The sequence below is a fragment of the Triturus cristatus genome, chromosome 4_2, assembly GCF_964204655.1.
Source record: "Triturus cristatus chromosome 4_2, aTriCri1.1, whole genome shotgun sequence".
In the NCBI taxonomy this organism is placed as follows: Eukaryota; Metazoa; Chordata; class Amphibia; order Caudata; family Salamandridae; genus Triturus; species Triturus cristatus.
The window spans coordinates 969,040,333-969,054,452 of record NC_140586.1 but is presented as its reverse complement, the minus strand read 5'-3'; the positions used below and the strand labels follow the sequence as shown (position 1 = coordinate 969,054,452).

At 41.4% G+C, this 14,120-nt stretch overlaps 1 protein-coding gene across 4 annotated transcripts in view; it reads left to right on the top strand.

The window, feature by feature from the left end:
* LOC146839174 (uncharacterized) overlaps positions 1–10,487 on the top strand; it is a 42,896-nt gene extending 32,409 nt beyond the window's left edge. For all 4 annotated transcript variants that reach the window (XM_085603200.1, XM_085603201.1, XM_085603202.1 and 1 more), the window contains exon 2: positions 7,705–10,487. In XM_085603200.1, coding sequence (XP_085459326.1) covers positions 8,371–9,333 — 963 coding nt within the window. In that variant the 5' untranslated portion in view covers positions 7,705–8,370 and the 3' untranslated portion in view covers positions 9,334–10,487. The remainder of the gene's footprint in view (positions 1–7,704) is intronic.
* The last annotated feature ends 3,633 nt before the right edge of the window (positions 10,488–14,120 follow it).

Below are 14,120 nucleotides of genomic sequence, written 5' to 3'. Positions count from 1 at the left end.
ATCCTAAAATGTAATCCCAGATCTAGCATGACACCGATTCTCAAATCTCTTCACTGGCTCCGCATTAAAGAGAGAATAAACTTCAAAGCTCTGACCATTTTTTTCAAGACGTTCCACAAGGGTAGAGCTGGCTACCTAATTAAACGAGTAAACCATTATTCTACTTCAAGATCCCTCCGCTCTTCCAATGCGAACCTGGCTGTTGTGCCCAAAATTTGCCTTGTCCCCACTGGAGATAGATCCTTTGGTTTCTTGGGCGCTAAACTATGGAATAGCCTTCCAGAGTCCTTGAGGCTAAATTCTGACCTACTTTCATTTAGAAAGAATCTAAAAATGTGTTTTTTTAATCAATAATTGACTTCTCCACTCCTCTCCCTCCGCTGTCTACGCGCCAGGACACTCTAGTTTGAGTAGCTGTGCGCTTTATCAAATACGGTATTTCATTCCATTCATTTCATGTTCTAAAACAATCCTATATATAATCTGGGTTTAACACTGGAAAAAGGGAACTATTCATGGTTGAGTGACATGGCACTATCACAACCTGATACTGTAATTGATCCAAGCTTGTGTGTAAATCACACTTTGCCTCTGGCTTTAATTCATATCGACCTTGAACCTGTGGTTCACTCTTTGGAGGAATAACATGGGATACAAAGTCTTTAACACACTCCGCCTTGGTTTCTTTATTATCCAGTTTTTTTTTCAACATGTGAATACGTCGGGTGGTCATACCACTGAAAGAAGTAAGGAGAAACAGCCCCCTTTCTCCCTCCCCCCCAAATCTTCTCCTATATCCGCTCACAGTCTATGTTGATGACTCTTTACTCCGTTGAACTTTCATGTCCTTTTTCCAGGTATACTTCGTCCATCTCAGTGCAATTTTTCCATGTAAGGCCCAAGGCCTGTAACCGCATGTTAGACCTGTTTGCTTGGCAGGCATTACTAATTGTGTGAATCTTCTCCCCTTAGTGGAGTGGAGTGGTATGTTCCCTCTATCAGAATCCACAGAGTGACCGAAGCTGGTTCTCTGCCAAAGTCCATGCCCTCAGCTTCTCTTATAATCGATAGTATCGATGTCCAGAACTCTTCAAGTTTGGGACATGACCATAGAATATGCCCTCTGGTACCTGGGCTTAAGCAGTGTCTCCATCATGTCCCAAGCGTGTTTTGTCTGTAGTGTGTAATCTAGCTGGGCCATAACGCCATCTGTATATAATTTTATAAAGCGTTTCTCGGCTTTGCATATCGTGTGCATGGTTATTGGAATGAAGGATTACAGCATCCCACCGTCTCTGGTCTTGTTGCATCTCTACGTTTCTCTCCCAGCCGGCTTGGCCAGTGTTTACAAGATCTGGGGGCTTCCAGTAGAGTTAAGTGTAAAGCCTAGAAACTAGAAGGTCTGTTGGGTTGAGACTCTCAAAGGTTGCGAGGGGACATATGGCCGCCTTTGTGACATACAGCTGCGAGACCTAATGTCTAAGTTTTGAGTAATGAGGTCTTACTTTCGCCGATATCCAGGAGGCAACTTTAATGTCCTCAAATGATAGGATGACTCCATTGTGGTGGACTCCCAGGGAAAAATATGTGCAGCCCACAACATGAGCCATTGGTGAAGGGTAGGTGGTAAATCCCTTAGTCTAGTCAAACAGGCCCAGCTATTTAAAGTTACTTTAGTGATTCACGAAATGTACAAAGGGAAACCCAACGGTGGACTTGTAGGTCTGCACCTCACGCATGTTCCGTAAGTATAAAGTCCTGCGCACTAACTCTCCAGCACCAGCCATTGTGTGGTGCTTCTGTGTTCCAGATCCTTAAATGTTGAAGCAAGTTGGGGTGCGCCAGGTAATGAAGTCCAAACACTATCATAGTTTCAAAACCTTTATTTCAAAATATTCTTTTCTTTTTTTCAACAGCACATACAGCTCAGCCAACGCATTTCGGTCCTACAATAGGAACTTCATCAGGGCTGAAAATTGACACATAAAAGAACCAAAACACACAAAAATGACTCCAATTAAGACACAAATGGCACACAACTTAAAACATGTAAAACATTGATAAGGACATTTCTAATACAAACAAACAAGTAAAAAGTCCTCAAAACAGTATAACCAAAGCACGCAAACGACAGAGACAATATGAGAAACATCACATCATTGACAACATAGTGTATTTGTAAAGCGTCTTGAGGACACTGCCCAGTTTCACTCAAAAATATATCTCCTACTTAGCCCATGGCAGTATTGCCTTTAAAACAATTGTCACACTGATTTTAACTCTGACTTATTGCTTTTCATAAGAGCGAGTTTTCATGAAACAGCATTAACTCTGCGTACGTGTTGGACCCGTAGTGAAAGGTGAACTACCTTTGAAGCCGTAATCCAAATAAGAATAGTGGATAAGGAACAACAGTGTAGCAGTGAAGATAAAATAGTAAAAATTCTAAAGTTAAAGCAGTCGGTGAGTAGGTGAGAACCCATTGTCCCAATTTGTTTAATCCCCCATCGTGTCACCTGAGGGGCATGAATATGGACAAAGAGGATCCTGACGGAAAGGGAAAGATCCCGTTGATCTAGTCAGCATCACCTGATTGTGCGAGACAGTGTGAGGTCATTGGTTAGTCAGGGGAAACATTGAGAACCATATCATATGTTGAGGTCCCACCTTAAATGACAGTAAAGATCTAAATCCATAAGCCTCGATGTCCAGTACATAGTTTCCAACTTATTCCGCTGGATGGCATAGGAAACCGCTGGATGGCGTGGGAATTCCCAGGGTGTCATCATACCCAAAATGGTAACCCGGTTGTACATAATATTTAACATAGTTATAATACACCTACCCGTAGAAGGGCCGCCATATATCTCTGTAAAGCGTCATTCATAGTTTCTTAGCCAATTCAAATGCGCAAGAAGTAACCCATACACCCAGCGTCACCGAGGCTCTATCTTAATCGCAAATAGCGTCTGTCCATTGGACGAGGCCTGACCCTACTTGCAGGTGAGAACCAATGTCAAAAAAGGACGTCCGCCGTGTAATAAATAAGCTCAAAATCTATCCAACATATGCCAAGTAACAGAGTAGTAAATGCTCAAGTACAAAATTGACAACCACATTGTTAATCAATTCTAGTAAATGCGCATGACTGAGGCTGCCTAACCCTACAGTAAAACCACTCCGCTACATCAACAATGCTAAAGGTAAGACGTAAACTCAAAATTGGCCCAACATATTGAGGGAAAGCGGAGAAGGTGCCCCCCCCCTCTGCTCCCCTTTGCGTTACCATCATATCGCTCTCTATCCTAAGGGCGATGTTTAGTGTCCTAATTATATACCAAGGATTGCGAGTCGGCAATTACAACTACGCCTTTCCCCTGATAATGGGTGCTGCGTCAACAAAACTATTTTCTTTAGGGTGCCCACATTTAACACACACTCATAGCTCACCAAAGTTGCCGGCTTGACAACCAGACTTCTTGGTGGAAACAAATCAATTTTAGCCACCTGAATATTAACACATCTTTTACCAATACGGCCCCAATGTGCAAAATATGTCCCTCCTAAGAAATAACCTCAGAATACCCTGTAGATCGTCTTACCTCGTTAAGGTCCTTACTGTTCGGCGTCCACGCATAAAATAATAAGCACGCCGATAGCTGTCTTTAAAACCCAAACCGCGCCTCCCATTTTCACCGCTCGTCCTATCACCGCCTAGGATCGAGCGTGATACTTGGGCTGGCATCTTAGCAACCGGATGTGCCCGTGGAATAAATTAAGACGGGTCCGACATCTTGGAATGGTTATAAGTGCAAGTAAAATAAATTCAGGGTAAAAAAAACAGGGTCAGGCAAAACCACATAGGCAGTGGTTACTTGTTTGTTTGTATTAGAAATGTCCTTATCAATGTTTTACAATGTTTATAATGTTTTACATGTTTTAAGTTCTGTGCCATTTGTGTCTTAATTGGAGTCATTTTTGTGTTTTTTGATTTTGGTTCTTTTACGTGTCAATTTTTAGCCCTGATGAAGTTCCTATTGTAGGAACGAACACTTTGTCTGAGCTGTATGTGCTATTGAAAAAAAGAAAAGAATATATTGAAATAAAGGTATTGAAACTACGAAAGTCTTTTTGATTCCATTACCTGGTGCACCCCCACTTGCTTTATGATTCACGAAATGTATAAACTGTAAAAATCTGTTGACTTTGTATCCATACGAGTTCTGCCATGTGGCTTGCTGTATCATTTGTGTGTAATGTAACCAGACCACATCCACACATCTCCCACCTCTTACTCCGAGATAGTGTATATTGGGCAACAAACAGTCCAGTGAGTGTCACAGAATTATTCATAAGTTCCAGAGCCCCTACCCCACCTGAGGAACCGCACAGAAGAAAGCCACACTATACATTTTAGAAAGTTTTATTGAAAATCAATGACCTAGCCAAGTGCAAATTTTATGAATTAGTTTAATTAAAATAAACAGAACAAGTATGAAGATATGAGCAGTTAAACAGTAGATTAAAAAAATGGCAATGTGGGTGATGGTTTTCTATAGACTCACTATGTGGTGTAACCCCTCCTTTCCAAGGATGTAGCTCAGTTAAACCTATTCAGCATGGAAAGTCTCTAAGTGAGTTGCTCAGAAGGCCTTGACATGCACGGTTTACAAGATGTTTTCTCAATCTGCTACTGTGCAAGGCTTTGTGGCTCTGCTTGGCAATCTATACTCCAATAGTAAACAGATCGACCCTCAATGAGCTACAAGTACATGGCCCTCAGGACTGAGATGTTTGCATCACATGCCTTATTTTCCTTTAAAATCTGAAGATGTCTTCTTTAAAGAATGCCTGTGCATTGAGATTAAATACTCTGGCACATTATCTGAGAAAGAGTCAGAACTCCTGATGTGTGATGTAAAATGCACAGATTAGCATATGAATTATGTTACATAAAAACAAAACATGTATTTATAGTGACTGAATCTATGAATGAATGCACACTTGAATAAAATAGGAAGCACATGAAGTGGAAAAACGCAAAGCTCATGACAGCGTCCTGGAAATGCTTCCCGGGTTTGAATATTTGGCTTTCGGCTGCTCTCTGCAGGTTGGCTGCTTAGACTTTAACGAGTAACCTTCTCCAATCCAAGAACCTCGAACAGTTGACGGATGCCTTGTTCAAAGTAGGTGATCAGCACATTCTCTCCCCCACTGACCGTCTGAACAAACTCATTACCATCCCCTCACGAAGGCTTGAGCTATGCAGCACGAGCAGAACTCTACGAATTGAGTCGCTGTTTTAGGTCCCCTCATTTGACAAAGACATCTACGCTCAAAAGGGCCTTCTCTGGCAGTGCCCTGACGTTTGGGGACCCAACAACTGTTCGTATCACATCAACTCCCTTCCTCCACGGGTTCACATCTGAACTAAAAAAAGACCTCTTAAATAAGTTCTAGATTTTATCTTTTTTAAGACTGATCCCTTGGAGATGTTGGGGTTTCTTTTCCCCTTTTCTTCCTTCTGGATTTCTCATCTCCACCGCCTTTCTTTTCTACCATCTGATTATGTTATCGACCCAGTAAGCACAGCCATTGTTGTATCATTTTTGAATGCTCGGAGTTTAGATTTTCCTGAGAGTAGGGTGATGAAAAATCTCAATGTTATTGAAAGAACAGAGGCAAGTATTGTGCGCTACTTTCCTTTCTTTGTCTGTACAGCAGCCATGTTAAATGCAGTTACAAAAAGGCTATAGTTCCCAGAAGGCATTAGAATTCATGATTACAAAAGACTAAACCAGATGTACCGTCAGTGGCTCCCTTGATGCAGCCAGTCCGCTTCTCTGACGATGCACATTGGAAACAACATGGAGAAAAATCAGTAAGGTAAAGAGCATTGATCACTGGAACTATCAGAGTGAACCAATAGTAAAATCAACTCTGGACAATTCATGACCATGGGTGGCAAGAGCTAGAACAAGAGGAGAAAAGAAACAGGGCAAGGGTGGCATTTAATTCAAAAAAAGGTCTTTTCACACTATTAGGAGGGAAACTTAATCTCCTTGTTCATATTGAACTTTCCAATTCAAATTGCATGTATCTGTAATAAATCTTTTGTTTTCAGTTACTTTCCATGTCTCGTTTTTCAACGAATCTTTAGACGTTGGTGTTTTTTTCCATAATGTTCTTTTTATTACGTATCCAATTCTACCACACTTAAAACAGACCCAGCCAACGTGTTTCATTCCTTATAGGGACTTCATCAGGGTCTAAACACAATAAACAATTGCTTTAAAAAAATGTAATCAATACTTTTCGCTTATTAAAATCAACAACTCTGGTTCTTATTTTTACATAAGATTTTCTAAATATTTAGATTTTTTTGTGTGAAATGTTTAATCTAACATAAAATCACTTTTGTGTGAAATGTTTAATCTAACATAAAATCACTTCCATTTCAAAGAGTGTTCCAACGAAAATGTTCTGTACCAACCTCCGTCAGGTATCCAGACTAATATATACACACCATCTCCAAAAACTAAATGAATCTTTGTATTCCTTAAACCAAAAAACGCCAACTTTTTAAAGAGTGAATGTAGTTACCAAGTGCATACTGTGAACTAACACCTCCTGTACTCCTCAAATGCACAGACAAGAAGATACCTACTTTACTTACAAGTTGATTTATCCGCCTTCTAAAAATCCTTGTGTGTACTTGATTATTTTTTACATTATCAAACAAATAACAATGCAAACCATATAAAAAGGACACAACAATAACTAAAGTTTTAAAAAGAATTACATGTACATGAATAAACAATGACAAAGCAATGTCTAATGCATTTGTTATTTGTACATTGTTACATACATAACCGTTTCTTGTCTTTCCAAACATTAATTGTTTTTAGAGAAGGTGGTACATTAAATATATTTTGAGTCCATGATCCTCCTGGAAGAGGCAAAAAGGGACGGAAAGTGAAACCAATAGCAAAGTCCATTAAATCATTCAGACCCATCCACCTGAAATTTGCATCATCATTCATCTTACAGGAACTGTATAGGTTGATGTGGTCGACCTTAACAATTTGAGGCCTCTTCAGGACCAACAAAAGACAAGAAATCAATTTCCTGTTCGATAATACAGCCTCTATAAGTGGTAAGGCGGCCAGACTGCATTGCAGAACCATTCATACCATATATCAGAAAAGTATGCTGCAGTCGCACGGTGACAACCAAAAACAAGGCAACCGGCACATCACCCTCTGGTCCATCCTTGAGCTGTGTTTAAAAGCCCCATTCTGGTGACTGTGTATACCTGGAACTAATCCAGAGCCAGGCTTTCTGCCGTGTATGCAAAATGTGGGTGATTTATCTCGCACAGATCGAGCATAGCCAATGTGAAATCATCGCCATCGCCCTCGCACTATTGGTTCTTTTGGTTTAGCAGACAGGCTGGCATCTCGGCCAGGGAGGGAGGATCCTTTGTGTCTGTGAACACAGACAAATCCCCTCCATTTCTGAAGTAATTAAGAGATTTAACGTGTTCAACAGAATTATTGCTTACATATCTGTGTATTTTAAAATAAACCGTGTTCTTGTTTCAAAAATGGTAAAAAAGAGGTGTCTTTTGCAACCAGTTGAATATTGTGTAGTCATATTCCATTTCCTTTTCCTAACGTTTTTCAATCTCTTTACATCCAACAGGAAACAAGCCTAGAATGCACAAAATGATTATGAATAATGAAAATAATATTGTAAATATGAAACAAGCTGTCAGAAATAACTGCGCAGTCGGCGTCAGAGGAACCTGCACATAAACTGACAGATCCTGGAAGAAGCAGTCAAGGGCAGCTCAGTGATTGTAAGAGGCAGAGCTGTGCACCTCCACGCCACAAACTGAGAAGTGACCTTTAGGAAATTATGGCAACGACACTGACAAACCAGTGCCTGTATAAACAAGTGTCCAACACCAGGTTTGATCATGAGGTCGGAATATGGATAGAGCGGTGATCATGGGACTGGTATGATGTGGTTACCACATTGCTCGAGGTATATTGCCAACTATTTCTAACCAAACCATAGGAACCGTGAAAAGCACAACAGAGTGGACCCAAACAATTGAGTTCCGCTGTCTAAAGTACAGAGTATTATCCCCATTTGTACGGACCAGAAGGAAGACAAATCTTTACCTCCAAGCATGCAAAACCTCCAATCAGAAGAAAACAATCAACTACAAAGAAGCCTTACTTATATTATGAATAAGGCAGGTATTTAGTGAGTCCTGTATTTTATTGTTAAAACGGAAATCAAGCATCCAAAATACCACCCAAATAAAGGGAATTTGAGAATAACACAAGTGTTTTATCAACCATGTTGGCCCTGCAGGAAGCACGGACGTGCGATTTAGACAAAAATATATCCAACCCAGAGACACTAATCAAGAAAGAAGAACCATACACATGCAGCGAGAGCTTTACAGTTTCATCAACATTAAAGCACCATCAGCAAATGCACACAGGAGAAAAAACGTGTAGCTGTACTGAATGTGTGAAGACCTTTAGTCAATTAGCACTCCTAAAAGAGCATCAGCGAACACACATGGGAGAAAAACCATACCATTGCAATGAATGTGTGAAGAGCTTCAGTCAATCATCACACCTCCAAACACATCAGCGAACACACACTGGGGAAAAACCATACCATTGCACTGAATGTGTGAAGAGATTCAGTCGATTATCAAATCTCCGAAGACATCAGCAAACACACACAGGGGAAAAACCATACCATTGCAGTGAATGTGTTAAGAGCTTTAGTCGGTTAGCTGACCTCCAAGTACATCAGCGAACACACACAGGCGAAAAACCATACCTTTGCACTGAATGTGTAAGGAGCTTCAGTCAAATTTCACACCTCCAAACACATCAGCGAACACACACAGGGGAAAAACCATACCATTGCAATGAATGTGTGAAGTGCTTCAGTCGACTAGCAAATCTCCAAAGACATAAGCAAACACACACAGGGGAAAAACCATACCTTTGCACTGAATGTGTGAAGAGCTTCAGTCAGTTTTCACACCTCCAAACACATCAGCGAACACACACTGGGGAAAAGCCGTTTAAGTGCAGTGAATGTGGGAAGAACTTTAGTCACTTATCAACCTTACAAAGACATCAGCGAACACTCACAGGGAAAAATCATTCAAGTGCAGTGAATGTGAGAAGAGCCTTAGTCAATTATCAAAGCTACAAAGACATCAGTGAGCAAACAGTGGGGAAAAACCACACAACTGTAGCGAATGTAGAAGTAGCTTTAGTGCATCTTCCGCATTAAGGATTCCTCCTTCTAACACACACAGGGGAAAAGCCTTTCATGTGCAGTGAAAGTGAGAATAGCGGTTGTCAATTTATGATCCCACACAGCCCTCAGTAAACAAACTCCTTAATTCAACTCACATATAAATAATCCTAGAGATTCAGGTAATTTGGAAACAACTTAAGTACATTAACAATGACATTGGCCCATCTGTGGACATAGACAGGAGCAAAAAAGTGCAGTTATTATGAGAAGAAGAAATTATTGAAAACGACAAAATTACAAATTTGTGGAACATTCTAATACCATATTATAAAAGTGATGATAGAAAGCCCAACTAGCAGGAAAGAAGTCAAACATAACAATATTTGTAGAATTATAAAAGTGTCCATTCTCAGTGATTGCTTACTTCTATACACATTGCAAACCATGCCAGGCCTCATCTACCAGGAAAAACATTGGGAGACTGGCACAATATGGACTAAAAGATAAAGATTCCTGTTTTTTGTTTAGTGAAATAGAGTTATAAGGAAAAACATTCACGCACACCTGATCACGCTACCTGGAAAAGCAACACCATGAACAATGCTTGGACTAGCTAGGGTATTTTGAGCTGACCTTGGGGATTAATGATAAAATCTATAAATCTAGCACACGCGAACCAGTTTAACAAGCAGACACTGGAGAAAAATCCCAGCTGATTTTGTTACATCGTCATTTTAAGCAACATTGATCGTTCTGTGACTGCAGCCAAAGACTGTGTCCAATAGCACGAAAAGTTAAAGAAGCAACCTGTGAGCTGCCAGGGCTAATGCTTGCAGTGCACGAGATTTATCACCCAAGCCCTGATGCGGAAGAAGTGAAAGGAACAGAATGCGAGATGTGATTCTCAGGGTTAATGCTTGCAGTGCGCAACATTTACCACCCAAGCCCTTGCGTGGAAGGAGTGATGCTAAAGTCCATCATTGCATCTGTAAATGCACCCATCATAGTGGCCCTTCACAGAGGTGTTTATCATTGATCTGATTGTAGATGATTCATGGTTAGATAGTTCGATGTAAATATATGTTATGCTTTTCTTATTTTCAAAGAATCATTCAACTAAAGCCAGACTGATTATAGGACCGAATCAGCGCATGACGGTAAAATTATTAAAAGGAATTATTTTGGAATGGAGGAGTAGAAAGAGGTTTCTCATAAATCTATGAGCACGATGAACGGGTGAAGAGTCAGCAGTTGTAAAGATGTGGCTATTTGAGGGTTTGATTTTTGTGGAACTGCTTCTGCAAAGATCATATCCAGAATGTTGCTCTACCTTGGTCTCGGACTAACTCAACATTTTAAGTTTTTTCAGCCACATCTCTGGAGCTATTCCACTGGCACACTGAGTAGGCCTTGCTTACGCTGTTGTCTTATGTTACCTGTAAAAGAGAATTTTGTGGGTTGGTCTGGAGGCTAGTAATTCCATAGTCTTATAGGTGTTTAACTACAAATCTTATGTATACTCACTGAAAAAGCCAAAGGTGAAAATAACGTTATGGTTAAGTGAAATGTCCAGTAACAGCATAACATTTTAAACTCTAAAAAGTACAGAAATTCACCAGTGATAGTTATCTCAAGTAACAACTCGTGCCCTAAAGTAACTATAACTAAGCCTGGGCGGAGTTCTGCTACGTGGAACTCCGCGAAGTACAAAAATTACTTCGCTGGGCTACGTGGAGCTCTGCAAGTAGCGGAGTGCATTAAAGTAATGCCATTCACGGTGATTTTCAGTGCCAGGTGCTTGTTCGTACTGTGCAATCATCGGGAACGGGCACCATGCACAGCATAAGTGGGCGCTGCTTCCTTTCGGTTGCTAAATTAGATTTTTACTCGAGCTGCAGCTTTCTCAACACGAACGGACGGTTTCTAATCACGACCGATCGCAAGCATACGCGACCCCTCGCAATGAGAAATTTGACGCCCGCGTTGAGAAATCTCGCTGGGATGTGGGTTTTCCTCACCCGCCAACTTGACGTTGACGAACGCAAGAGTGGGAAAAAAACTCTGCTCCTCTACGCGGAGCAGAGTTTTTCAGAACTCCGCGAGATACACATAACGCAGAGTGCGGAAAACTCTGTGAGAGGACCACAGTTCGTCCCCCTGACCTAACTATAACTCGCGTCCCCGCCATGCACAGTTCGCCCATCAATCATTTTATTGCAATAGTTGTAGTGATATTACCAGTGATGTCATAGAAGATGTCATGAGTGATGTAATATGTAGGGTAATTATCAGTTTATGGGGAGGGCTCGAGTTATAGTTACCTATATTAACTATAACTGGTGAATCTCTGGGGTTGCTAGAGTTTGAAACATTACATTGTTATTGAACATTTCCCCTAACTTTAACATTACTTTAACCTATTTTTTTTCAGTAAATTTGTGGGGCTTCTTTTGATGTAAAGTAATATTTTATTACCATACCTAAATCCAATCCTTTAGTTAGCTTCAGGGTCTCGGACCTCTCTTTATCATTCTATCTATGGGGACCCCTCCGTATAATAGGAGGGTACCCCAAGGCCCACCCCAGGCACTCACCAACCAACACTCTAGGGGCCGCGGTTGGAGCCCCAGGACCCCAGCCGGCTCTCTGCATGGTGCAGGAGCTGGCATTTTTCCCGCACAGAGGGATCAGCTAGCTATCAGTGCTACCTCCAGGCGGGCGCAATATGTTTTTTTTCCCTGCCCACATGCGAGCAAGCAAGGAAACAGTACAGATGTCTGCCTTCAGCCGGTAGGAGCATTTTTAAATCTCCCGCCAGTTGGAAATAGACACCAATGTTTGCTCCCATTTGGCAGGTTGTGGCCAGCCAATTACAACACTTGGTGAGTGCTTGGATCCTTGACTCCATTGTGCATTCGCTGCAGATCCTCTGTGGCATGATATATACACATTTTTGAGCCTTAATTGCACAAAAAGGGCTGACAGGATTTACCCCAAATTATAAAAAGCTCTCATTGTCCACCAAGATCCTGCTTTCTGCGAAATTAGATGTAAATTCATTCAGCCATTTGGGCTATAGCTGTTTCTAATGTTACTGTGGGAAAATGAATGGAGAAAACCTGATTTGGTATCTCCCTTTTTTCCAAGCCACCACTTGATGGACCACCTTAAACTTTCCATATGCTAACTAGGGAAAAAGTTGCACCTTTTTTGAAAAGTTTCATGAAGATTCAGCAAATGACGCCGAAGTTATAAGTAACACAAAATAGGCATTTCCTGTGGAAGTAAGATCCTAACTATAACTACTCAGTAGTGACCACCACTAGGTGATGTATATCAATCCAACTTTCAGCCAACACCAACAAAAGATACTGGCACTCCAGAGGTTGTGAAAAAACGATGTCTTTATTTGATATGCGGAACCCATCCGCTCCTGATGTTTTGGCTTAACACAGCCTTTGTAAAGGCGAACAAGCCCCATTCCCCATAGAAAATAAATATGTGAATGCTAGCAATGGCAACTGAGGAAATACTACTGCATCTCGGCATTCATCACTAACATTTTACAACCTACTTTGTTTGCAAATGGTCATCATAATTAATTTTAGTAACATGTCAATCACCTAACCATAATTAGTGTCCAAATTCATATGAAAATAACACAAATACATATTATATCACAAAGACAGGGGAGACATAAACAAGGGACACTTGTGCCCAAGAAAAAATCCAATATAAGTACTAACTTATAAATCTCATAATGTAACAAAGAAAAAATAAATATAACTCCATCAATTTAGCACGGACTTCCACTTCCAGTGGATTAGTCAGTAGCGGTATTGGGAGGCTGGTTTTTGGAGATCATTGACAATTAATAATGGCAATTCAGTCTGTTAATTTTTAGTTATCGCTTTCACAACAAGAAACTGGCATTGGAGATGAAAATAGAAAATCCCGGGCAAGTGCCCCCTTACTTTCCTTGCCAGTTGTGCACGATACATATACCAAGCTGTTCAGCCTTGCCTGGCCACAGAAGTGACTCTAATATTCTGCACATGCAGTGTCGACTATAGTAGTCTGGGCCAAAACAAGTGCTAGCATAACAAAACAAGAGCAATATCAGAGTAAAAAATAGTTTATCGGAATTAAAAAAACAGCAATCAACTATACAACATTAAGGTGCCGATTACGATCCTGTAAAAACCGGGTACGAGCCGTCGGACGGAGCATATTCTCTGTCCGACGCGTACCCGGTCGTAACAATATACAAACATGTAAGTACGATTCGCACGGAAATACTATTTCCGTACGAATCGTACAAAACCCCGACCGACTAAAATAAACATACAAATGTGATCCGGGAAAGCGCCGACGTGACGTCGGGACGCACGCAGCCTGCCATTCACGAACCAGGAAGTACGATTCGCACCGACGTCATCCCGCACGGAGAATATTTTCCGGCAGCCAAAAACTGCCGGGAAATCAGGACGACGCGAACAAGGAGTACCTGCACGTGACGGACAGACATGGACCCGAACCTACGTGTCATCCCGGCCCTCATAGCAGTCGACCTCCTCTACAGGTTACGCCGCAGAAGGTCAGAACAACAAAGGGAGGGGGGAAAGGGGGGGGCAGGAGCAGGGGCAGGCCACAAAACCCCCACCAAAGTCACACAGCACACATGCCCTGGACATACCTGACCCCCAGGCCCTGGTCACTACGAGGGGGTGGGGGCGTGTCCAGCAAAGCCAGTGTCCGCCACAACGGAAGTGGTTGACGACGCGAACCGGCAACACAACAATACAGGTACGTCCCGTACC